Here is a 27,290-nt window from a genome sequence, read left to right as displayed (position 1 = left end):
GACTAGAACTTTCAGTCTCCTGGTTATTGGCCCAAAGTCACTCAGCTGCTTTCAGGCCTAAGGCAGGACTAGAACTCACATTCTCCTGCCTTCTAGCTTGGTGCCTTAATCCCTAAGCAATACTGGCTCACATGAAGGGTGACAAGTTGGGGAAACCTAATCTATAATGATAAAACACTGTAAAAAGTAACCATAATATAATGGATTGCAGTAGTTAGGGCGGAAACTCCTCGAGGTTCTCAATAATTTTTTGCAACATAAACGGGTTCTGAATCCAAAATGTTTGAGAACCGCTGGAGTAAACCATGATTAAGTGAAGCGTAAGTGCATTGTACAAACATACCTAAAGAAAATTGTGATGCACTGATATGCTTCAATTGCACAAAGATTGGGCGGCTGTAGTGTTTCTTCAACACAGGATAATTTTGCAGTGGTGGGATTAGAAATTAATAGCAGACTATAGAAACTGAAATTGTGGAAAGTTTAATTTATGCATCATATTCTGTACAAAATGGAGAGTTTAAGCAAGCATGCATAAGGAGATAGTTCTATAGACTATATAACTTGGCAGCTATTCTGCAAATATCCCCACTTCGCAAGTGGCAGTCAAAGAGTTTTCCCCTTGCCTAAACTATTTCTAAGGCACTTGTAGCAGAGCGCAAGACTCACTGAGTGCAGAGCATCTACCTTATACAAATTCTGCCTTTCGTATTGGGGTGGAAGATCCAGGAATATCGCTTCACGAGGAAAAGCCTTTATGATGGATGACATCAGCTGATTTCACAATGGTTTGCTTAGCCATGCTCCCAAATCAGATGACATGTCAAAGCAGGCAGAAGGATGGGAAAATGCCATTTCCTGCCTTTTCATTTGTCTGCCTTTCCTGTTTACGGGAGGCTGTGACAGCTGGCAGCGCCCTGATAAATCTTCCATGGGTGCATCAGTGCACAGGCTTGGGTTATTCTGTCCTTCTCCCCTTAGACTTTGTGGAGATGGATTCTAGACTGAAAGAATAGCCAAACACTGCCAAAGGAAAGAGAGTGGCGATGAGCAGAGCCATGGATTAGGCTAATTAAATTAACCATAGCCAACTGTATTGTGCAAACCAGCTGTAGGCCTTAGTCTAATACCCATTTACCCAGTTTGGGGTGCTTCAAACCAGCTTCTTTGCATTCAACTCAAACATACACTTCCTCAGAGTTGTACGGATGGGGGAGTGCAAAATGCTTTTTCAAGTTTAAAGCAGAAGCAGGATGTGCCATAGAACCCTCCCCTCCTTACCCTACCATCCCTGGGGTATTTTTTTTAATTGCATTTTTCAAAAAAATATGTTTTATTTCTTACAATGAGGAGGATGGGGTAGGGAGAGGAGAGGAGAGGAGGGAGGGGTGGGGTAGAAGGAGAGAGGGAGGGGAGTGGAGAAAAGAAGAAAAGAGGGAGGAAGAGAGGGAGGGAGGGAGGAAGGAAGGAAGGAAAGAAGGAAGGATAACCAGAGGTCTTACAATTCCCATCCACTTCAGCCTATAAGGCCACCATCAGGATGTTGTGGGAGGTTCAATCCAAAATATTGGGTGGACACGAAAGGTATTCCTCATGTATTGCAATTGGGACCAGGATTTCTGTTACAAAGCAAGGTGGTTGTTAAGTGGATTGTGCCTGATTTTAAGACTTTTTTTCCCCGTAAAACGAATCACTGTAGTTCTGAAGTGAAACTTTGTGGTTGTTAATGAATCCAGTTCCCCCATCAGTGGTGGGTTTCAAAATTTTTTACTACCGGTTCTGTGGGTGTGGCTTGGTGGGTGTGGCATGGCTTGGTGGGCGTGGCTTGGTGGGCGTGACAGGGGAAGGATATTGCAAAATCCCCATTTCCTCCCGATCAGCTGGGACTTGGGAGGCAAAGAGTAGATGGGGCCGGGGCCAGTCAGAAGTTTGACTACCGGTTCTCCAAACTACTCAAAATTTCCGCTACTGGATCTCCAGAACTGGTCAGAACCTGCTGAAATCCACCTCTGTCCCCCATTTGACTTTGATTGTTGGAATTGGCTAGGAATGTTGCAAATGGTGATCACAAGATTCCAGGACATTGCAACCTATGCAGCGATGGGATTCACTTACCTTCCCTACCGGTTTGCAAATGTGAGCACGTGCACATCTGCACACGCACACGGCCTTCTGCGTATGCACAGTGCTTGTGCATTACATCCGGGTGGGTGGGCAGAGCCTCCTGCAGTCACCGCTACTAGTTTGCCCAATCTGGAGAGAACTGGCTGAATCCCACCACTGAACCTAGATAAATATGTGCCCAAATTTTGATCATGTGACCTTGGGAATGCTGTGGTAGCCATCAGTGGAAAGACTGGTTGTTAAGTCCCTTTTTTCAGGGCTGTTGTCACTTCAAGCGGTCACTAAATGAATGATTGTAAATCGAGGACTACCTGTACTTATTTCTTATTTGTAATTGAGATTTCCAAGTCTGCTTAACTCAACATCTCGCAACCTGGACATGCCCTCCAAATATATAGAGATCTACTTCCCAGAACCTTCTGGCTACTGACCTTGCTGAGGGCTGATAAAATGAGAAGATTTTTCACCTCTTCTTCTCTATCCCTGTCACTATTGTATTATTTACCACTTCCTCGAAGAAGAATTCTGGGAAGCTTTCATGAACTTTTGTGGTTCTGAGCTGCTCTTGTTACTTCAGTGGACATGGTATCATTTGTCAATAGGATTACCTGCAGGGCTGGGCTTCAAAAATTTTAGCAAGGGGTTCTCAGCCCGGTTGCTGGATGGGCGTGGCTATGGTGGGCGTGGCATAGTCGGCCTCCTGCATCACAGCAGGGGTAGGTTGGCATTTTTGCCCTCCCCAGGCTCCGGAGGCTTTTCTCGAGCCTCTGGGAGGGTGAAACAGCCTCCCCAGGCTCCGGAGCCTCTGTGCACGCCCTGCACTTATTGGCATCCAAAACAAGCAGCGTGGGAACTCCTGGGAGGGGCGGGGTGAGGTGGGCGCAGCCAGCCAAGAGTGGGATTTGGGGGTTCTCTGAACTGTACAGAATCTTAAGCTAGAGGTTCTTCCAAACCCCTGCAAACCCCCAGCAGCCCACCCCTGATTACTGCATTTTTCCTGGCACAAGAAATATGCTGGATTCTATGTTGCACTAAGCCTGGGCTTAACATACTTAAGAGCAGGGATGCTATTGTCCAAACCTCCTTGTGCCAATTGTCCAAATTCCCATCATATAAGGATGGGAGAAATAAAAAATCAACAGGATACGGTATGCCTAAATCAAGATTAATATAATTTTCAGACACCAGCACCTTCCTTCCTCTAACTTTATCTTCTCTTAAGGAGTCCTTTAAAAGATGGACTGAGATACAGGTAGTCCTCAACTTACAACAGTTCATTTAATAACCATTCAAAGTTAGAATAATACTGAAAAAAGTGACATATGACCATTTTTCACACTTAGGACCGTTGTAGCATCTCCATGGTTGCATGATCAAAATTCAGATGCTTGGTAACTTGATTCATATTTATGACGGTTGGAGTGTCCCAGGATCATGTGATCACTTTTGCAACCTTCTGACAAGCAAAATCAAGAGGAAGCCAGATTCATTTAACAACTGTGTTACTAACTTAACAACTACAGTGATTCATTTAACAACCGAGGCAAGAAAGGTCATAAAAATTGAGGAAGTTCACTTAACAAATGTTTCACTTAGCATCAGAAGTTTTGGGCTCGATTGTGGTCATATGTCAAAGACTACCTGCATTAATAACCAATATCTCAGAACGGATGCAAATTTTAATGGATAAACTTTTAGAAGACAATGAGAACAATTTTGTAACATAAGCCTAAGAGAATTTGAAAATATGGAAGATAACAAAGATTTGAGATTACTAAAATAGGAATTCAAAAGACAAATTAAGAAAAGCTTCTCAGACAAAAAAATCCTAGGCAAGGTCTCTTCAAGGGATTTATGAAGTAGGCTGTTGAAAGCTTTGAAGCATCTTTTAAATGCCAAAGAATCAAGAAAGATCAAATCCTGCAATGCCATTGGGATGATTGAAACTTCAAGATTGTGTAGTGCAAAAAGAAAGAATATAAGGTTGGACTATTTGACCAAGGAGAAACTATTTGTTTGATATTTCTGGTGACTCCTAATGAATTTTTTTGTCGAACCAGGATAGAATAATTGATGGTTTCTGGATTGAGTATAGATAAAAGTGACAAATTAAAAATATTTTTTTTAAAATGTGTAAGTTTAAAAGAGGATGAAAAGTTACCACTGTATATTAATTTATGCCTGGTGTGATGAAGGGCAGGAGCTATTTCTTTATTATTGTATTTGTTCTCTTTTTCTTATATCTTCCACTTTATTCTTTTTCTTCTTTTTCTGCATCTTTTTTCTTCTCGTTCATTTTTAAATTAGTTTTTACAAGTAGTCCCAGTGATGGGATTCAAATTTTTTTAATACCAGTTCTGTGGGCATGGGTTGGCAGGTGTGGCTTGGCTTGGTGGGCATGGCAGGGGAAGGATTCTGTAAAATCTCCATTCCCTCCCCACTCCAGGGGAAGGTTACTGCAAAATCCCCATTTCCTTCTGATCAATTGGGACTCGGGAGGCAGAGAATAGATGAGGGGGGCGCAGTCAGAAGTGGTATTTACCGGTTTCCGAACTACTCAAAATTTCCGCTACCGGTTCTCCAGAACTGGTCAAAATCTGCTGAATATGTAGCCCCCTATTTACGATTATAATGGAAATAATTTACCCGTTAGGATCATAAACTGTGTTGGTGGGAAAATCACGGGAAGGACTTAATTTTACAACAGTTTTGCAGTGGCCATTAAGTGAATCACCATGGTCATTAAGTGAATCCACAGTGGCTAATTAACATTGTGGACATTAAGTGAATTCACTTTCTATAATGGGCATTTTTCGCTGGATTTGCTAAATACTAGTTTCCAGTAAAAAATACGTCGTAACTTGGGGTCACGGGGCCAATGGGACACTGCAAAGAGCTGTAAATTGCTGAGTGCCCCAAACAGGATCATGTGACCACTGGGGGCATGGGGGCGGTGGCCATCAGAACTTTGAATCTGGGTTGTAAGTACCTTTTTGAGGGTGTATAATAACTTCAAACAGTCACTAAGCAAGCGGTCATAAGTCGAGGACCACCTGTACAATACTATGTTTATTAAAAAAAACTTTTAAAAAAAGAATTACATCTAGAAGGCTACCAAGAATCAGTGCAGCTCTCCCTAATAGTATTACAAGGGATTACTAAGGTGCATCCATGGCCATTATTATCTGCACTGCTGCATTCTGGAACAGTTGCAGCTTTCAGGAGGTCTTCAAGGGTAGCCCCATGTACAGTACTTTGTAGAAATCCAACTGCAAGATAACCAAGGCAGGAGTGACTATTTAGAGCAGGGGTCTCCAACCTTTAAGCTTGGTGGACTTCAACTCCCAGAATTCCTGGCTGGGGAATTCTGGGAGTTGAAGTCTTCCAGGCTTAAAGTTGCCAAGGTTGGAGACCCCTGATTTAGAGGGCTCTTGGTTCAGAAACAGGTGCAACTGGCATACAAGATGGAGTTCTGCAAAGGCCCTCCTGGACACAGCTGCCACCTGCTGTTCTAGGAGAGTTGTGAGTTCAAGTCACAGGCTGTCAAATGCGGTAATGCAGCTCCGGTCACAACCAAAGTTGGAAATTCTCTGGATCCTTAACTTAAAGGGCCCATAAACTCAGGCAGTCTTGCTCTGGTTGCGTTGAAATCTCTTCTTCCCCATCCAGAACCATCCCAGTTTTCAGACAATGATAGAGCCCTGAAACAGCATCCCTGGGCCAGCCAGAGACAGAGATGAACCACTGAGTATCATCAGGATATTGATAGTACTTAATCTCATGCTGAAGGATAAGTTCATCCAGTGGCCCTCGTGTAGTAAGTAGAGAATGGAGCTCTGAGGAACTGCAAAAAGCAGGGGCTGAGGGCTGGACCACTCTCCCCATAGAAAGAATGGAACTGGCTGTGGAGAAAAGAGAATTTCTATTGTGTTGTCTCTAAGGACTGCAACATCCACTATCTAGTGTTCTTTGTCTTTCTTATCGACAATTGTTTTATTATGGGTTTGTCGCACAGTCAGCTACATGTTTAGATTGAATTTGGCAATTTTGTGCACCTATCATAGACACATGTTGTTTGATGGAGTTAAAGGTACTATGGCAGGATGTAAGCTGTTCTAAGTAAAGCTGCCTTTTGCAATTGACTGGTGGAAATTTTGTCAATGCCAATGGTGTTCAAGGGGCACTCCAGATTTTTGGGATTGCAGCCAGAGGTAAAATGCTCCCGGATCGGACCGGATCATGCGATCTGGTGGCCAGTAGTTCGGCGATCCTCGGCAAAGCTCCAGCCACCTGCCCAGGGCATCATTACTTCCTGGTGTTTTTTACCTTCTGCACATGCGCAGAAGGTCTGTGCGCATGAGCGAAGCGAGTGCACGCATGTGGCACATGCACTTCTGAACAGTAAGGAAGGTAAGTTGATTTCACCACTGATTGCAACCAAGGCACCTATGAGAATTGGTACTATCTTGGCTTTCTTTTGCCATAGTTGTTTTGCTTCTATTTGTAGGTCTTTGTATTTTGTGATTTTTCTCCAGTCCTTTCTCTTTTACTCTGCTCCCTCCAGGTTCTGTAGCATCCATTATCCAGACTTATTTGCCTTTGATATCGACAGTTGTTTTATTATTACAGTTAGTCATGCAGTCAGCCAGATGTTTTATCAAAACCCTGGGGTTTCTCTGAGGTTTTTTTTCCCTTTTCCTTTTGCAGATGGCCAAGAATCTCGACGGTCGCTCGCCCACGAGTGTCTTGGAGAAGCCTTAAGAATTCTTCGGCAAGTCATTAGCAAGTACCCACTGCTCAACACCTTGGAGACCTTGACAGCTGCAGGGACCCTTATCTCCAGGGTTAAAGGTCAGTGTGGGGATGCTCTTACCAGGAATTTAGCTTGGTCCTGATTTAATCTCACGATGCACCCCCCCCAGGAGCTAAAACAGGGCACGTGGGGACTCCTGGAAGGGGCAGGGAGGGGTGGGGAGGGGCCAGCCAGCAATTTAACAACCGGTTCATCCGAACCGGTCTGAACCGGCTGAATCCAGTTCAGTCTGATACCATCTGACCCACAACCTTGCCCTCACATGGAAGTTGGAGCTCCCAGCAGACTCCTCCCTAGATATTTGCAACAGATGGGAAGAACCAGGATCCCTAATCCTTCACTTTCTGACTATGTACTTGCCCATGAATTTTCTTCAAAATTTGAAAAAAATGGAGAAAAATTATGTACATTTCAATGTGACTATTCACACTCTTTAAAAGATAGCACAAAATGAGTTAAACCAGAGGTGTGACTGAATCCACTCAGGGTTGATGCAGATTGGAAATTGAAATTTAAAATTTCAGGAGGGGGGAAAATCATCCTATTTATCGGAGTGAGATTTACCCATGTTTGTCGCAAGTCTTCTCTGTTCAGAATTGACTCCAGAGGCCATTTTGACCGTGAAACTTCAAATGTATGCTCAACCCCAAATCTCCAAATTATAATTTTACAGTGATAAATTAAAGATGTGATTAAATACACAATGGAAGAATAACTAATGATATTGTCATTAGTATTAATTAAATGAAAGGAAGTCTCTTTTCACCCTGGACCTCATCTCACTTTATAATATATTCGCTAATTTTAGCTTTTGCAGTCTTCAGATCCAAACCTGGATAAAACTTAAAATTAAAAATGATTTAAGTTGAGGTCTGAAGATTGTAAATATTTATAAACATACCATGTTTTCCCCTAAATAAGACCCTGTCTTACATTTTTTTTGAACCCCGAAATAAGCCCTTGGCCTTATTTTCGGGGAGGTCTTATTATTTTGGGGCGTGTGGAGCAAGACAGGGCTCCTCTTGCCATCTTACCTGATTTCCAGCTGTGTCTCCCTAACCCTAACCAGAGGAAATAGTGGGGACTGGCAGTGCATGCGTTTAAGTATTTTTAGGGAGGGCTTATTTTCGGGGAGGGCTTATTTTCGGGGAGGGCTTGTTTTAGCGCGTGTTCTCAAAAGCCCAATTCAGCTTATTATCAGGGGATGTCTTATTTTCTGGGAAACACGGTAGATGTATTCCAACCTAGATAAGAATCAAATGTTGTTCTAGTTTTCTGGAAAGAAATATAAAAGTGATAGGATGTTTAACCAATTATCCAACTAATAATTGTTGGATGCCTTCTTGTACCACACTGAGTAGTGCAGTTTTTTTCAGAAATAAAGTCTTTTTCATATATATATTTTAAAAAGGACGAAATCTGGTCTAACAATCTTGCAGTAACCAGAATAATTGGGAAAATTATGAGGTAGATTCTGACTCTTAAGCAGGAGTATCCAACCTTGGTGCTTTTAGACTTGTGGACTTCAACTCCCAGAATTCCCCAGCCAGCTATGCTTGAAATTGGAGAGTTGAAGTCCACAAGTCTTAAAATGGCCAAGGTTGAACACTCCTGCTCTAAACAATTCTGTAAATTGCCAAAATAATTCTTTACTAGTCTTCGGAGAAGGGCGGTATAAAAATATGAATAAATAAATAAATAAATAAATAAACTATGGAGTAGAATGGAGCACATAGGAGTATTTATAAAGGTGAGACACTTTCTTTTTTCACCTTGGACCTCACCTTACTTTATAATATTTTGGCATCAAAGGAATTCACTTTTTTGTGCTCTGAATCATATCAGAGAAGCTGAGGAGGAAGTGGTAGGCAGAGAATGGCAGCTTCTGCAGCTCAGCAGAACCAAAATGTTTGTTTTCTGTTGCTGGCTTGGTTTCCTGTATCCTGAACAGTTTAACCACAAAAATGAGAGAAGCTTCATGTTCATGACATCTGCCATAGTGATCTTTGGAGAGAAAGAAAAACCCTGGGCAAGTGAGCGATAGTGTATATCCTTCCCCCCAAGCAAAAATTAAAGTGAACTTCAGTGTCCCAGGGATTATGAGTGAGAGGTCAGCGTCAAAGAATGACTCGTGCAAGGATAGTTCCACCCTAGGATCCTTTTTTAGTACCAAAAGATTGGTTTTGCATAATTAATTCTTCAGTGTGATGTAGCTGTTGCAATATCTGATTCCTCCATAAAGCTAATCCTTGATTTACGACCAGGGGTGGGTTCTACTTACCTTTACTACTGGTTTGCAATGGGGCTGTGCGTGCGTGCTTGCTTCCTGATGACGTCTGGATCAGTGGGCGAAGCCTCCCAACAGTTTTACTACCGGTTCTTGCGAACTGGTCCGAACTGGGGGCAACCCACCACTGCTTACGACCCCAACCAGGACCTGAATTTCTATTTCTAATCAAGATGGTTGTTAAGTGTTGTGCCTTGTTTTACAATTTTATTTGCCACTGATGTTAAGTGATTCACTGCAGTTTTTAAATGAATCTGCAGTCATTAAGCAAATCTGGCTCCCCCCCCCACTCCCGTTGGCTTTGATTGTTAGAAGTTTGTTGGGAAGGTTGCAAATAGACCACAAGATATACTGCAACTGTCGTGTCCCACTCCTCCGCTGACGGCCGGGTCAGGGAAATCCGAATCAGGCGTGCCTCTGCAGCTCTGCCAAAGTCCTAGCAAAGTCCTCAGGGCAGGCAGGAGACCAGAAAGTGACTTCAGCAAGATATGTTTAGACTTTGCCTGACTCAGAGAATGCCAGAAAGCAGGTCCTTTATATAGGCCATGGGGTGTGGCTCCATGACTCAGCATTTATCCAGGCCTGCCCCTCCCTTCCTTCTGTTGCCTCCGTCTATCAAGTCTTCTGACGCGAGGGTCACTCCAGTCGGCAGCTGTTGGCAATTGACCTCCCTCAGGCTCACATGCTGTGGAGGAGGGGGAGGGGTCTAGTTGCTCCGTTTGCCTGGGCATAGAGCCAGAGCTGGGGGCTGGAGATACTTCCTCCTCTTCAGCCTGTCTGGGCATGGAGCCAGGGCTGGGGCCGGGAGGCATACTAGGACATTCCTCCGTGTTCGGAAGCAGATAAGAAGGCCCCGGCTGTGGTGAGATCGGACGAGACACAACAGCAACTGTCATAACTACATGCCGGTTGCCAAGCACCCAAATTTTGATCATGTGCCCATGGGGATATTGCGACAGTTGTTAAGTGCAAGGACCAGTCATAAGTCAATGTTTTCAGTGCTTTGTAACTTCTCATTGTTAACTTTTTTTATTGAGTGATAAGATAAAATAAGATACAAAGTACAAAAGAAAATAGAAAAACAGTGGGGAGGAAGGGAGGGGAAGAAGAGCAAGGAAGGATTGGGAAAAAGAAAAAGAAGCATTGACTTCCAACTCTCTCTGTTGCAGTAACATCAAATTGCAACTTTTTGTTTTTTCATAATCATATAAACCAGCCATTTCTATAAGGATCCATCAGTCTAATCGGTAAAACCCAAAATCAAAGTTTCATTCTCTTCCAGTTCAAGCCCCAAAGTTCAGAAGCGGTCTCCATGTGGAAACAAAAGTATTTATATTCTTTTCTTTGATCAAAATAGTCAATTTTGCCATTTCAGCCAACTCCATCAGCTTCTGCAGCCATTTGTCCATGGTAGGGATCGAAGTGTCCTTCCTTTTTTGTGCGTGCAATAGTCTTGCTGCTGTCAACATGTATAGTAACAAATTCCCAGTGCTTTTGTAACTTCTAATGGCCACTAAATGAATGGTTGTAAATCAAGGACCACTTATAATTCTGCATCAGTACAGTTCCCATGTTTCCTAGTATGATTCGATTGCTTATTTCTACCCTATGACTATCATTAAGTGTTGCACCTTATGATTCTTGACGAATGTATCTTGTCTTTTTATGAACACTGAGAGCGTATGCACCAAAGACGAATTCCTTGTGTGTCCAATCACACTTGACCAATAAAGAATTCTATTCTCTTCTCTTCGGTTAGGGTTGTCGCTTTGCAAAATGAAAGAACAACAAGAGGAAAGAGGAAATAATTATTCTTCTAAATAATTCTTTTTTTTTTCCACCGAGGATGATTTTATTGTATGGCTGTGAAGTGCTGCCTTGCTCTTTTTCCTTCCCACCCCAGCCTTCCCACAAGCAGCATTGGAAAACACACAGAAATGTAAAGTCTTATTGTGCTACAGTTGCGCTGTGTATCCTGTAGGGTGCCTTTTAAGATTGATGAATTGGGGAGAATGTCATGGTTTCCTTTTCCATCTGCATTTTTTAGGCTTCCACTATGAGTCTAACAACGAAGCTGAAAAACGTGAATTTGAAAAGGCCGTGGAGATGATTGCAGTCTCCTTCAGTAGCACGTAAGCAAAAGTTCAGCTCAAAGGCAATTTTTAACAGAATGTAGAAGCACGGCATCATAAAATTAGGGCATCTGTGGACACCACCCACTTCGCACTCTTCTTTTTTTTTTTTTTGGTTTACATTTATACCCCGCCCTTCTCCGAAGACTCAGGGCGGCTTACAGTGTATAAGGCAATAGTCTCATTCTATTTGTATATTTTTACAAAGTCAACTTATTGCCCCCCCAACAATCTGGGTCCTCATTTTACCTACCTTATAAAGGATGGAAGGCTGAGTCAACCTTGGGCCGGGCTCGAACCTGCAGTAATTGCAGGCTACTGTGTTCTTAATAACAGGCTTTTACCAGCGTGAGCTAAACCGGCCCTTCTTCACTGCCCTAGTTTGATGTAAGCAATTCAATGTTAAAATATCTAAGAACTGCCTCCGCTTGAAATTCTCCATTATAGCACATCCTCATAACTTCTTCAGAAGAAGCTTAATCCTGTTAAACTTCTATTTATGTCGACATCATGATTATAGAAAAGCAGCCCAAATCAAAGGGGGAAAAAATCTCAATATCAGAGATACTTAATTTGGATTTCTGCAGTGAGGAATTTAAATGGCACCATAGAATAGAATAGAATAGAATAGAATAGAATAGAATAGAATAGAATAGAATAGAATAGAATAGAATAGAATAGAATAACAGAGTTGAAAGGGACTTGGAGGTCTTCTAGTCCAGGGGTCTCCAACCTTGGCAACTTTAAGCCTGGCGGACTTCAACTCCCAGAATTCCTAGCCAGCAAGGCTAGCTGGGGAATTCTGGGAGTTGAAGTCCGCCAGGCTTAAAGTTGCAAAAGTTAGAGACTTGTTCTAGTCCAACCCCCTGGCCAGACAGGAAACCCTACACCACTTCAGACAAATGGTTATCCAACATCTACTTAAAAACTTCCAGTGTTGCAACATTCACAACTTCTGGAGGCAAATTGTTCCACTGATTGATTGTTCTAACTGTCAGGAAATTTCTCCTTAGTTCTAAGTTGCTTCTCTCCTTGATTAGTTTCCACCCATTGCTTCTTGTCCTGTGCTCAGGTGCTTTGGAGAATAGCTTCTTACTCTTATGAGTCTAAAACAGGTGCCTCCAAACTTGGTAACTTTAATCCAAAGGTGTTTTTTTTCAAGAGGCAACTGGGTTCTTTTTTCTTGAAGGCATTTCGCTTCTCATCCAAGAAACATCTTCAGCTCAAAGCTTCTTAGAGGAGAAGTGGAATATCGTCAAAGAAAAATAAGAAAGTCCAGTTGCCTCTTGGAAAAACACCTTTGGGACAACCATGATTTGGATGACTGATAATCTCCATAGACATTTGGTAACGTTAAGATTTGTGGACTTCAACTCCCAGAATCGAAATCCACAAATCTTAAAAGTTGCCAAGTTTGGAGACCTCTGTTCTAAAAGAAAGAACACTATGAGTTTATTTCTTTCCCTTGAAGAGATCAAACTAATATTTTAAACATTAAGGTTCAGTTTCACTACTCTAAATGATGTTTGTACATATTTGTAATAAGAAAAATGCTGTTTGGTGAGAGTTAAAATAGTAATGCCATGGGCCTCCGATGCTGATATTTGCATTTACTGGTATGGTGCAATTCCAACTAATGTTTTCTTAATGACTATTTGGGTTATAATGCTGAATAGAGAATAAGTCTGATGTAGGGTGTTAGACTAGAAGACCTCTAAGCTCCTAGTAAATGGAACTGCATTTCCTATCACCCCCAATCATTAGCCATATATGATAGGGGATGAAGGGAGTTGCCGTTTCAAACGGTTAAAGAGTGTTGTTTGTGCAATCAACAGTGGCAAGCAAAAATGTCACCATTAAGCTCTTTGAGGCTCAGCGATGGTTTTGGCTGCTGCTACCAACTTGCTAGTTATTTCCTACTATATCAACCTTTCCCTGTTTTGTTTTCTTCCCCATTACAGCGTCTCTGAATTCCTCATGGGAGAGGTGGACAGTAGTACCATCCTTTCGATTCCTCTTTCTGAACTGAATCAGGTGAGCCCCTCAGTTCATTGCCCAGAAGGGACACAGTCCTGTTTTGAATGAGAAAGCTGCGGGTTTAATCTCTGGGGTTTCAGGAGAAAAGGATCCTGAAGGATGCTGAGAAAAAAATATTGTTTTTTCTTTGTATTCTAATTCCAAGTGATTCTTAGGGGCTAAGAAACACTAAATATTTTGGTTCTAAATCATGATGGGGCAGCTGGGCTCTCTCTCTAGGCCAGGGGTCTCCAACTTTGGGAACTTTAAGCCTAGAGGACCCCAGCTGTGCTGGCTGGGGCATTCTGGGAGTTGAAGTCCTCCAGTGTTCTGTCCCCCCACCGCAGTCCAGGAGGCACGAGAAATGACTCAGTTAGCCGGCAATTGAATCCACGGCAGCTATCAGCTCTAGCAGCAACCCAGCGAGTGTCTGCCAAGGTTTTTCTATTATCTTTCATGATGCTGGCGTGTCAACCAGGAAGTCAGGAATAAACAGCACTTCAGCTCAAATTCTCTCTAGGCAATTGGATTTGTTCGTCACGAAGCAGTATAGCAGCCCCTCCTGCTTTTATACCTGTGGGGTGTGGCTCCGTGACTCAGCACTTTCCAGGCCTGCCCCACCCCTGCTTCTGTTGTTCCCGCCTCTCTTTTCTACGAAACCTGGGATCTAACCAGGACTGATTGTCCTCAGCTGGGTATGGAAGCGTTTCCTGGGCGGGGGGAGATACAGGAGATGGAGGCCTCGTCACCTCTTCCACCTGGCCTGCCTCTGGCTCCTGGAGCTGAGCCAGGGAAGCCGACCCTGCAGAAGGGAGCCCTGATGGCCCTTCCCCCTCACTCTCTGAGTCACTCTCTGGCAGGGGGCCAGGCCCGGGGGGGGGCTGGAGCCACAACATCCAGGCTTAAAGTTCCCAAGGTTGGAGACCCCTGCTTTAGGCATTTGTTGTGCAACCACCTCCAGAAGTTGTGGAGGCTCCAGCACTGGAGGTTTTTACGAAGAGATTAGACAACCATTTGTCTGAAAATTGTATAAGGTTTCCTGCTTGAGCAGGAGTTTGGACTAGAAGACCTCCAAGGTCCCTTCCAACTTGTTATTCACCTTTCTTAAAGCACCATCAGTGACCCTGAGAGCAGGGAATAGATCTTGCTGGTTGAGGTACAACCAAAAGTCCCAATTTTGGTGCTGTAGCTCCTGCAAATAAAAAAGGCTAGAAGATAGAAGAAGATCCACCCACTCAATTCTTTAGAAGAGAGGTCTCCAAAGTAGTGTAGGCCTCCCCTTTAATCATCTTCAACCGCCTTGCCCTACAAGAATGTTTTGCTCTGTAATTGGCAATACCACCATAGCAACCACTTGGAATTTGAAGGACTGGTTCTGGGACTAAGGAATTAAAAGCTATAGAAAACTGTAGCATGTGGCACTATACACTAATTAAAAATAAAATGAATGTATGATTTCTAATGTACTGATCCTGCTAATGGATTTTAAGGTCCCTTATATCTCTCAGTATAAATTATTTCAGAAGGATAGGGCGAACAAGGAAATCATGTCCTTTTATTTCATTCACTTTTTTACCTGTCATGTTCTAGTGGAGGCAGAGTGGTCCGGTGACCTAGAGTTGGAGCTCTTGCCTCACAATCAGGAGGCTGTGAGTTCAATCCTAGGTAGAGGCAGATATTTCTCTCTCTGGACACAACGAGAATATACCTGCTGAACAAATCTCCACATGCCTCCCACCGACCCGTACGCTCTCATAGAGAGGGACTTCTCAGGGTGCCGTCCGCCAAGCAATGTCGGCTGGCGGCCCCCAGGGGAAGGTCCTTCTCTGTGGGGGCTCCCACACTCTGGAACAAACTTCCCCCGGGTTTACGCCAAATACCTGACCTTCAGACATTCCGTCGCGAACTGAAGACACATCTTTTTATTTGCGCGGGGCTGTCTTAAATTGAATTTTATCAAATTTTTAAAATTCTTATTAATTAATTTTAAATGGGATTTTTAGCTCACTGTATATTTTAATTTTCAGGCCAATTTTAAAATAAGTTTTTTAATTGCATTTTAAATTATATATTGTACTGTTTGTTTTATTTTTGCCTGTACACCGCCCTGAGTCCTTCGGGAGAAGGGCGGTATAGAAATCAAATAAATAAAATAAAATAAATAAATTGGCAACAGGAAGGGCATCCGGCCATTAAACGCTCTGCTAGCTCCATTCAGATGCGCACACCCCGCAAGGGATTATGGGGTCATTAAATGATCATGATAATTTTCTAATGGAGCAAGATAACTAAGGCATTGTCTGTCTCCATAAAAAGGGAAAACTTTGGCAAGGACAAAATAAGAAAGCTGACATCATAGTGGTGTTCTTAAAGGCTCTCCTTAAAGGCATTTTTTTTTCCTTTCTTGTAGTCGGTGGAAAATCTATATGGGGGCATTACAAGTTTGGGACCAGAAGATGTGCTGCATGGTAAGGAAGATTTCAGCTCAGGTAAGAACCATATTTACTATGATTTTTGTTCCCTTACTGGCTTCTCATGAATTGTGCAGAGTTCTGCTTTTATGTCACATAGACAAATAATGTTGATATTCTGAATTTCTGTTTTTTAAAAAAATATGTGTGATTAAATTTCTATAAAGAATAAAATATATTTAAAAAAGGAAAAATACAAAAAGGGGAAAAAGAGGAAAAAGGAAAATAAAAAAGAATAACTTCTGGCTTTTCTCAATAATTACGAACATAAAATAAATTAACCTTTTGATCTGAAATATTTCTATAATGCTAAACAAGAGACTCTAGAAAGAGTGCAGAGAAGAGCAACAAAGATGATTAGGGGACTGGAGACTAAAACTTATGAAGAACAGTTGCAGGAACTGGTTCTGTCTAGTTTGATGAAAAGAAGGACTACGGAGACATGATAGCAGTGTTCCAATATCTCAGGGGCTGCCACAAAGAAGAAGGAGTCAAACTATTCTCCAAAGCACCTGAGGGTAGAACAAGAAGCAATGGGTGGAAACTAATCAAGGAGAGAAGCAACTTAGAACTAAGGAGAAATTTCCTGACAGAACAATTAATCAGTGGAACAACTTGCCTGCATAAGTTGTGAATGCTCCAACACTGGAAGTTTTTAAGAAGATGTTAGATAACCATTTGTCTGAAGTGGTGTAGGGTTTCCTGCCTAAGCAGGGGGTTGAACTAGAAGACCTCCAAGGTCCCTTCCAACTCTGTTATTCTATTCTATTCTATTCTATTCTATTCTATTCTATTCTATTCTATTCTATTCTATTCTATTCTATTCTATTCTATGTCTAATCGTCAAATCCCAAAATTAGTATAGCATTTCTTTCTGTCTCAAGCAAAGAATCCAACAATGGTTTCCAGATAGAAACAATGCGAGGCAGTCTTTTCTTTAATTAAAGTAGTTAGTTTCACCATCTTAGCCAATCTCCATTGTGGGGAACTGCAGATCTTTCCATTTCTGTACTTGCAAAAGGTCTCTTGCTGTTATCATATTTAAAAGAAAGTCCCATGTTTTTTTCTCCAACTGCTTACCCATCATACCTAGAAGAAAAAGAATTCAAATTCTTTCTCATTCTCTTCATTATTGCACACACTTGTCCTGGCAATCTCTTTAATACTGCTCTGTTTCCATAACATCAGTTGCATCCCATTTTTAGCTCATGAGTGAAACATGAACTTGAAATATCTTTGGCTATATCAGTGTGGAAGTAAACTTTTCATCCTTACTCTGATGGTACCTAAAGGCAATTAAAATGTGGTAAAGGTAAAGGTAAAGGTTCCCCTCGCACATATGTGCTAGTCGTTGCTACATCAACCATTACCTTGGAAGGCAGCAAATTTCATGCTGCAATAGTTTGAGGCTGACTTAAGTCTGCATAGGAAATGCTACAATTGAGCTGTGCAGAAAGTTCTCTCTGATATTTTGCATTTTGGAGCTCAGGTTTTCTTTGCATTCTTCTTCTTCCTTGCTCTCCATCAGTGCTCACACAATTAAACATTACAAAAGCAACTGTTGCATTACGATGCTGTTTGTGGTATTTGGAAACCGCTGCATGAAAAGAATGTTGATTATAATCAGACTTTTATCAATTTCAGAAAGGGTTGCTTTTGGCATTAGCTGAAGGGTATATGACATTAGCCTATTTTTAGGGCTGCGCCAAATTAGATTTTGGCAACATGCCTCCCACGCAGCTGCGCGGGTGATAGAGGGAGCTACACGTAGCTCCCATGTAACACCGATCCTGCGCAGGCTGCACTGGCTGCCTGTGGCCTTCCGAGTGCACTTTAAGGTGTTGGTTATGACCTTTAAAGCGCTCCATGGCTTAGGACCTGGGTACTTACGGGACCGCCTGCTGCTACCACACGCCTCCCACCGACCCGTACGCTCCCATAGAGAGGGACTTCTCAGGGTGCCGTCCGCCAAACAATGCCGGCTGGCGGCCCCCAGGGGAAGGGCCTTCTCTGTGGGGGCGCCCACACTCTGGAACGAGCTTCCCCCGGGTCTACGTCAAATACCTGACCTTCGGACATTTCGTCGCGAACTAAAAACACATCCCTCCAAGACAGAGTGGCTGTGGATGCCGGCATCCCGGTACAGTCAGCTAAATCCGCGGCTGACCATCGGTGGCGAGTCATTGGCCCCGATGGAGAGGGTGCGCAACTTAGGCGTCCTCCTGGATGAACGGCTGTCTCTAGAAGATCATTTGACGGCCGTCTCCAGGAGAGCGTTCTACCAGGTTCGCCTGGTGCGCCAGTTGCGCCCCTTTCTGGACCGGGAGGCCCTATGCACGGTCACTCACGCCCTTGTGACGTCTCGCCTGGATTACTGCAACGCTCTCTACATGGGGCTTCCCTTGAAGGGCATCCGGAGGCTGCAGTTAGTTCAGAATGCGGCTGCGCGGGTGATAGAGGAGCCCTCGTGGCTCCCGTGATAACACCCATCCTGCGCAGGCTGCACTGGCTACCTGTGGCCTTCCGGGTGCGCTTCAAGGTTTTAGTGACCACCTTTAAAGCGCTCCATGGCATAGGGCCGGGTTATCTACGGGACCGCCTACTGCGACCAGATACCTCTCACCGACCCGTGCGCTCTCACAGAGAGGGACTCCTCAGGGTGCCGTCAGCTAGGCAGTGTCGTTTGGCGACGCCCAGGGGAAGGGCCTTCTCTGTGGGGGCTCCCACCCTTTGGAACGAACTCCCCCCAGGACTCCGTCAACTTCCTGACCTTCGAACCTTCCGTCGCGAGCTCAAGACACATTTATTCATCTGTGCAGGACTGGCTTAGATTTTTAAATTTAGAGGGGTTTTAAATTGATTTTAATATTTATATTTTATATTTATATTTCTATTTTTAATAATTCGGGCGCTAGAATAAGTTTTTTAAGGATTATTTTAATTTGTATATTGATGTTTTATATGCCTGTGAACCGCCCTGAGTCCTTTGGGAGATAGGGCGGTATATAAATTCGAATAATAAATAAATAAATAAATAAATCTCTTTATTCGCGCGGGGCTGGCTTAAATTAGTTTTATTGGGAAATTTTATCAATTTTAAACGGGGTTTTTAGTATGGAAATTCTTAATTTCAGGCTAATTTAAATAAGTTTTTTAATGGTATTTTAATCTTTATATTGTATTGTTTTATTTTGCCTGTACACCGCCCTGAGTCCTTCGGGAGAAGGGCGGTATAAAAATCAAATAAATAAATAAATAAATAAAAGAATAAGATGAAGATCACTCATTTGCTACTTTTCATGCGATGCAGCACGCCTGTCAGTTGAAGAGGTGAACGTGCTCCTTCAGAAGTGTGATGGAGGGGTAGACTTTGCCCTCAAGTATGCCAAGAGCATCTCCAAATACATGAAGGATCTTATCTACTATATGGAGAAGAGGACGGTTCTGGGTGAGCTGACAGTGAAGAGGAATAGCTAAGTTGATTCTGTGCCTTTGGGTGATAAGTATCTGTAGTGCCAAAGTCTGCAGTCAACCAGGGGTGTCAAACTCAAGGCCCGTGGGCTGGATCCGGCCCACGGGGTGCTTAGATCTGGCCCGCAGGGCAGGGGTGAAATGTTCCCGGTTCGGACCGGATCAGCTGATCGGGTAGCGATGCGGCGGGTGGTTCGGAGAACTGATAGCAAAAATCCCTGCCCCCCCGCCCCGCCCATGCCCAGCTGAGCCACACGATCGTCAGAGCCTTTTTTTTTTTTACTTTTAAAAGCATTTTTTACAACCTATTCAGCCGAATAGATTGTAAAAAATGCTTTTAAAGGGTAAAAAAAAAGCTCTGACGATCACAGCTGAGCCATGCGATCAGAGCCTTTTTTTTTTTACTTTTAAAACCATTTTTTCTACAACCTTTACAACCTCTTCGGCTGAAAAAATGCTTTTAAAATTTAAAAAAAAAAAGATTGCGCGTCACAGCTGAACTTTGAAACCAGGTCATAAGTCCCTTTTCCAGAGTCCATCATGACTTTGAACAACCACTAGTCAAGGACTACCTGTAGAAATAAAGGAATATAATATTCGTTTCTAATCTTCATCCATCAGCCATTCTTTCACTTCAAGTCTTGAAACTTTCCCTTATAGGTCCTGGCCCCACTTGCTTTTGGCCCTCAATCCTTAAGAGACTGTGGCCTTCAAGCTAACCAACATTGCACCTTTTTGATCTAATCCACTGTTATCTACAGGTAATCCTTGACTTTACAGCCACAGTTCATCCCAACATTTCTGTTGCTAAGCAAGAAGATTGTTAAATGACTTTTGCCCCATTTCACAACCTTTCTTCCTGCAGTTGTTAAGTGAACCACTGCAGTTGTTAAGCTAGTAACACGGTTTGTTAAGTGAATCTGGCTTCCCCATTGACTTCACTTGTCAGAAGGTCACAAAAGGGCGGTGAAATCCACTTACTTTTGCTACCAGTTCGGGAACGGGAGGACACAAGAGCGCAAGTGTGCTACATGTGCGCCTCTTTTGCACATGCGCAGAACCTTCCCTGCATGCTCAGATGGTAAAAAAACAGGCCGTAATGATGTCCCAGCGGGTGGGCGGAGCCTCCCACTGCCAGTGCTACCAGTTCGGCGAGCCGGATAGAACCCGGGGGGGGGGGATTTCACCACTGGATTACATGAACCCAGGACTTCATGGTCACATGCAACCATCATAAATAAAGGCCAGTTGCCAAGCTTTCAAATTCTGACCATGTAACCATGGGGATGCTGCAACAGTTGTGTGAAAAATAGTGACAAGTCACTTTTTTCAGGGCTGTTGTAACTTCGTAGGGTCACAAAACGAATGGTTGCAAGTCAAGGGCACCCATACCTAATCTTTTAAACTATACATTCCAGCAACTATACTGCAACCTCCTGTGTACAAAAAAGCGGATTTTTATCATTTGCCTTTTGCCAGGCTATATTTTACCTTCGCTAGCAATGATTTGTTAGCATTTTGGAGCCTGAATCTTTCTCTGCCCTACCTACCTTGAAATGCCCAAGAATAAATGTGAAACTTTCACATACAGATCAGGTGCTCCATGCCCTGAGTTAGGGCAGGGAAAGATTCAAGCTTCAAAATGCTAACAAATCATTGCTAGCGAAGGTAAACCAACCTAGTGGTCAAAGCACCTGTACATTAAAAATGTTCTGCTTCTAGCTCCATCTTGTTCTCCAGAGATCTGGAGAGAAAAATTATGATTCTTCAACTCTCAGTGCCATAGCAGAAATCTCTGAACACTTTTTTTTTTTTGCATTTATATCCCGCCCTTCTCCGAAGACTCAGGGCGGCTTACACTATGTTAGCAATAGTCTTCATTCTATTTGTATATTTATATACAAAGTCAACTTATTGCCCCCAACAATCTGGGTCCTCATTTTACCTACTTTATAAAGGATGGAAGGCTGAGTCAACCTTGGGCCTGGTGGGACTAGAACCTGCAGTAATTGCAGGCAGCTGCTGTTAATAACAGGCTGCAATAGCAGTCTGAGCCACAGAGGCCCCTTGCTTTTTAATGTCAACAAAATCTAATCTGGATCACAGCAGTATTATTTGTCCTTTTTTTTGTCCTCAGAAATCGAGTTTTCTAAAGGACTTCAGAAGATCGTGAACACCTGCAAGCAAACCATCACTCAAGAGGTAAGCCCAGAGTGACATGAGCATGACGTATACAATTTATTCATTCTATTTGGATTTCCTGAGTAGTAGATGGGAATAGAAGTCTGGAATTTGCCTTCTGGCGACCTGGTGATTTTATTGCATATTTTATTTTATTTTTTTCAATGTGTATGGCTGCCCATCTCAATCATGTGACTCTGGATGGTGGGCAATCATAAAATCAATTAGAAAATGAATTACGATCACAATACTGAAAATTAAATGCATTACATCAGCCAATAAAAATACGATCCATAGATTTAAGATAACCAAGAAACAGATAACCTTTCACATACTCGAGACCCCAAGCCTGGACACATAACCAGACCTTCAAAATTGTCCCAAAGATGCTTTTCCAAAAGGCAACTGGACTTTCTTGAGGTTTTTTTTCCTTGAAAACATTTTGCTTCTCATCCTAGAAGCTTCTTCAATTCTAACTGAATGGTGGGGAAAGGAAGGATTAATATTCGTTGTAGTCATCTGATGGTTAGCACTCTTTCTGAAAGTCACTGTGGACAGCTGGGGAGGGGGGAATTATCTGTGTCTTTAGAGTCACAGAGTGCAAATGGCTGTGGAACTGCAAAGAATATAAATATAAATTCCCCAGCATTCAGTTAGAGCTGAAAAAGTTTCATGGATGAGAAGTGAAATGGTTTCAAGGGGGAAAAAAACTTAAGAAAGTCCAGCTACCTTTTGAAAAGCACCTTAGGGACAACCATGATCTGGATGATTGAGAATCTCCAAAGAAAGAATTTGGAGATTTTACGAAAGGCCAACAGGGTTGAGGCCATCCTAATCTCCAGAGGGAGGATGCTCCAGAGGCCAGGGGCTATGGCAGATAAGCGATGCTTCCTAGTCCCTGCCAGCCAACATTCCTTGACTGATGGGACCCAGAGCATGCCCATCCTGCCAGACCAGTGCTGAAAGAAACATCCTTCTGGGTTCAGTTCCAAGTGGGGAAAAAAGACACTGGATTCATGGAAGTTGCTTGGAAAGAAGGTTTATTGATGAACAGGATCACATGCCTTGGAGATCTTGAGTGAGAAAAAGGGGAAGAGATGCTGAGAGTCCCTGGGTTTTATACCCTCTCTGGCTTTGAACTTCCTGGGGCACAGGAAGAGTATCCTGATTGGTTGCTGTCAGAGGTCATGGCTGGCTTTGTAAGTTGTCCATGTGCTAAGTTTGGTTGAATCTTGTTGGGTGATGCAATGAAGGGCAATTAAATGGCTTTGCCTGAAGGAGGTAGATCTTTGTTATGTAGAATGGACTGGATCAGACATTAATGGCCCATTGACAAAGGTGATGGGGGGCTGAGTTTCTGCCTCGCTTTTAGAGGAAATATTCTGCCCTTTTAATAGTCCCTAAAATATCTCGTTTTCTAGGAGAGAGGTGGGTTTTAACTTCCTACACCAGATTGGATGGATAGAAACAACTGGGGGAAGACAACTCGGGTAAACAATCCCAAGCCATGAAGGGCTTTAAAGGTGACAACCTTGAATTGCGCCCTTTGTAACTTTTGGAGCTCACATAGGAGAGATGTCTCATATACTGTGTCAGCGTTCCAGAAAAAACCCCAACTCCAAGTAAAAACTCTGAAGCAAGCATCTTTCAAAGTTCTATTTACTAGGATAGGTAAACTGGCACATCTGGGAAAACCCAAATCTGAGAGGTCCGCGTTTTCCCTCAGTAAATCAAAAAAAACCCAAACCACCCCCTCACTCCACAGTCAATTACATGCTCCAATCGCCATCCTTCCCATCTCGAAACAGCACCCTGACCACTCCTCCTCCAGATGCAGGATCCGCCTGACCTTGACCGACAGGAACAATGCTATGATGTCTAAAGACAACCCCTCTACTAAATCCCCCCCCCTCCTACTATCCCACACATGAGAAAGTGGCAGCATGGAAGCTTCCGGCCTAATATGGCTTCCAAAGCTGACACACCGAGTAACTCAAACCATTTACACCCCTGGTGTAACTGTAGCAGTTCTATAGCAGTTGACGCTTCCAAATGTTCTTCAAGGGCAGCCCCACGTAGAGCACATTGCAGTTATCCAGAACAGGAGTCTCCAATCTTGGCAACTAAGATTTGTGGACTTCAACACCCAGAACTCTGGGAGTTGAAGTCTACAAGTCTTAAAGTTGCCAAGGTTGGAGATTCCTGATCCAGGGTGCTTGAGCTGCTCATCCTTTGGGTACGAATGAATTCCTGTGATTTTCTCCTCAGCCCTCCATGCCGTTCCTCTCCATCTACTCGCTGTCCCTGGAGCAAGACATGGAATACAGTCTCAGCTGCCTGCAAGCGGCCACCACTTTGCGAACTGAAACCTATATGCAGGTAAAAAGAAGATCATGGCAAAATTGGGGTTGGCGTTGGGGGGTCCTTCTTTTGTAAGCCCCCAGAGCGTGCTATACAGGAAGTCCTTGACTTATGACCACAAATGAGCCCAACGCTGCTGTTCCTGAGTGAGACAATTGTTAAGTGAATTTTGTTCCATTTTACAACAATTCTTACTGCAGCTGTTAGGTGAATCACTGCAACTGTTAAATTTGTAACACGGTTCTTAAGTGAATCTGGCTTTCCCCATTGACTTTTTTTTTATTTCATTTGTCACAATAGCATATACAAACATCGTCATAGATAAAAAAAACAATACATCATAAAAGAAAGATATAAATATATAAGTAAAAGTATGCAACAGCTATGTTAATTTGATATAATGAAAGGAACAATAGGACAGGAACGGTAGGCACTTTTGTGCTCTTATGCACGCCCCTTATAATCCTTTTAGGAATGGGGTGAGGTCAATAGTAGACAGTTTTTGGTTGAAGATTTTGGGATTTAGAGTAGAGACTATGGAGTCAGGTAATGAATTCCAAGCGTTAACAACTCTGTTACAGAAGTCATATTTTCTGCAATCAAGTTTGAAGCGGTTGACATTAAGTTTGAATCTATTGTTTGCTCTTGTATTATTGCGATTGAAGCTGAAGTAGTCTTTAACAGGAAGGACATTGCAATAGATGATTCTGTGTGTTAGACACAGGTCATGTCGAAGTCGGCGGAGTTCTAAGTTTTCTAATCCCAGCCTGGTGGTATAAGGTATTTTGTTGTTTTCGGAGGAGCGAAGAACTCTTCTAGTAAAATATTTTTGGACTTTGCTTGTCAAAAGACTGCAAAAGAGGATCAGACCACCCCAGGACACTGCAACAGAGTTGAAATGCTCCCAGTTCGGACGGGATTGGCCGATCTGGTAGCGATGGCGGCGGGTGGTTCGGAGAAAAGAAAAACTGACCCAGTTTTCTTCTTTTTCTTCCTCAGCCTCTGACCCTGAGGCGCCTCGAGCATGAAAAGCGGCGGAAGGAAATTAAGGAACAGTGGCACCGAGCCCAGAGGAAGCTGGTGAGATGCTCTTGGGGAGCACTGCAGGGTTATGGGTTTGCTCAGCCCAGAGGTTATAGCAGTTTCATAAGTCTCAGGTATGTTTGCAGGGGTGTCCCCAGGTTCTGGTCAAAGAAGTCACGATGCTCATGTCCAGCTTTGTGGCTTTTTTTTTTTTACCACATCCCTCGGACACTCCTGCTCATAGAATTTTGGCCATTTAAGAAATACACGCCCACAAATTTTAAGCATTAAACAGTGGAGGTGAGGAAACTGCAGCCAGTATTACTGTTGGTGTTACAGTGCCACACATTTTCCACATTAGAAAATTAAAAAAAAAACAGCTTTGTGACCAATCTTTGTCAGCTAAATCATCATTCGCAAGCTTCACAACTGGCTGGTAACAAGCAGAGTTAATGGAAAACCTGGCAGTAAATTCGTAAGCTGTGATCCCATAATGTTTTGCTTAACGACCATGGTGATTTGCTTAATGACCAAATGGGAAGTGACATCAGAAGCTTGTTGATTTTTCAGTTATTGACTGCAGTGCTTAGCAGTGGAGTTGCCAGTCCCAGTTGTGAAGCCTGCTTATATACTGGTCTGCCAAAACTGAACAAAACCCAATGTAGACATTCAACATTTAACTGTGATATTGGACTGGAACAGCATAGAAACCCCAGTAAATAAACAAATAAGAAAGAATTGCTGTAGTGGGAGGAATTGGGGAGGGTCAGCCCACTCCGGTAAACCAGACAAGAGACATGACTACAGGTAGTCCTCGACTTATAACCATTCATTTAGTGAATGTTTGAAGTTACAACGGCTTTGAAATCAGTGATTCATGATTGTTTTTCCACACTTATGACCATTGCAGTATCCCCATGGTCACTGGATCAAAATTTGGACGCTTGGCAACTGGCATGTATTTATGATGGTTTCAGTATCCCAGAGTCACCTTTTGTGACTTTCTGACAGGCAAAGTCTGTCAGATTCGCTTAATAATCATGTTATTAACTTAAAGTTGCAGTGCTTCACTTAACTGTGGCAAGAAAAGTCATTAAATGGGGCAAAACTCACTTAACTGCGTTGCAACATAAATTTTGCCTTCAATTGTGGTTATAAGCCGAGGACTACCTATAGATGAGCTAATTCTATTGTATTGTAAGGCTACATTGACAGAATCAAGTCTGAAAGGCATACAATTCTCACCACTTACTGTATAATTGCTTGATCCATTAAGTTTTCTTCTCTGGTCCTTAAACCAATGGGGGCTCCTGTCTCTCTTATCCGATGGTTTCCTAGGCAGCACCTCTTCCCTCTTTCCCCATCACTTGCAGACGTAGGCACTGATGCTGTTGCTTAGTTTGGCGACGAAATGCTCGCATGGAGAAAACCAAGAGGGATGATGCTTTGTGTTTCCCCCTCTAGCAAGAAGCCGAGAACAACTTGCGCAAGGCCAAGCAGATGTACATGCAACGCTCGGAGGAGTGTGAAAAAGCCCGGCATGTGATGGCCAAAGCAGAAGAGGATCAGCTAGTGTCTAGCAACAGCTCGGCCACCTTGAAGAACTTGGACAAGAAGAGACGGCTGGAAGAAGAAGCCCGGAACAAGGTGGGTAGATGAAGTCCAACAGAACCTGGTATGTGGGAGCAATTTGAGGTGGATTTGTTGTGAACTTTGTGTGGCATTGACCTTGCACTTGGATTCATGTTTTGTTCTTTCCCGATTTGTTGAGGGTGATTTTATCCATTCAGTCAAGTCCAACTCTTCGCGATTCTATAAGCCAGGTCTCTCCACCTCTTCCAATCTTGTGCCATTTCTTTGAGTTTCTCTATGCTCTGGCAGGTGTCAGCAAGAGTGTGATAGTATCCAGAATGTGTTAGCAGCCAGAGAGTCAGCTGGTGTGATAGTATCCAGCCACGATGTTCTTTGACGGCCTGGTTTCCTTTTACCGCTAACTCTTCCAAACATAATTGCTTTCTCTAGTGAATGGCCCTGCATAGCATGGCCAAAGTAAGTGAAACACAGTGTCATGATTTTGCCTTCTAGTGACATGTTCAAATACTGCAGGCTACTTCAGCTGGCTGCCGACTGCCAGCAGTCCAGAGGTTCGATTCTCACCGGCTCAAGGTTCACTCAACCTTTCATCCTTCTGAGGTCCTTCTGAGGTCGTTAAAATGACGATCCAGATTGTTGGGGGCAATAGGTTGCCTCTGTATACTGCTTGGAGAGGGCTGTAAATAAGTCTAAGTGGTGTATAAGTCTAAGTGCTATTGCTATTAAGAGTCTTCAATGGGTGGGGCAGTTGTGATGGTGTGGTTTTAAGGCGCATCACCACACATAAAGCAGGCTCATGTGTGATCACGCCATCCTGG

At 43.1% G+C, this 27,290-nt stretch overlaps 1 protein-coding gene across 5 annotated transcripts in view; it reads left to right on the top strand.

Moving 5' to 3' along the window:
- The window catches only part of ARHGAP45 (Rho GTPase activating protein 45), a 70,270-nt gene that overhangs the window by 22,029 nt on the left and 20,951 nt on the right, over positions 1-27,290 (top strand). For 4 of the 5 annotated variants that reach the window (XR_009152739.1, XM_058163330.1, XM_058163327.1 and 1 more), the window contains exons 3-11: positions 6,832-6,975; positions 11,272-11,356; positions 13,318-13,390; positions 15,783-15,861; positions 19,154-19,291; positions 21,452-21,516; positions 23,764-23,874; positions 24,856-24,936; positions 26,344-26,526. Coding sequence is in view for 4 of the 5 variants with exons in the window: in XM_058163330.1 (XP_058019313.1) it covers positions 6,832-6,975; positions 11,272-11,356; positions 13,318-13,390; positions 15,783-15,861; positions 19,154-19,291; positions 21,452-21,516; positions 23,764-23,874; positions 24,856-24,936; positions 26,344-26,526 (959 nt within the window). In the remaining variant the exon portion in view is untranslated. The remainder of the gene's footprint in view (positions 1-6,831; positions 6,976-11,271; positions 11,357-13,317; positions 13,391-15,782; positions 15,862-19,153; positions 19,292-21,451; positions 21,517-23,763; positions 23,875-24,855; positions 24,937-26,343; positions 26,527-27,290) is intronic. The other variant, XM_058163331.1, reaches the window with a different exon arrangement.

This window comes from Ahaetulla prasina, chromosome 1 (assembly GCF_028640845.1).
Source record: "Ahaetulla prasina isolate Xishuangbanna chromosome 1, ASM2864084v1, whole genome shotgun sequence".
NCBI lineage: Eukaryota > Metazoa > Chordata > Lepidosauria > Squamata > Colubridae > Ahaetulla > Ahaetulla prasina.
Note: the sequence above shows the minus strand (reverse complement) of the source record. Positions and strands in the feature narration are given on the sequence as shown.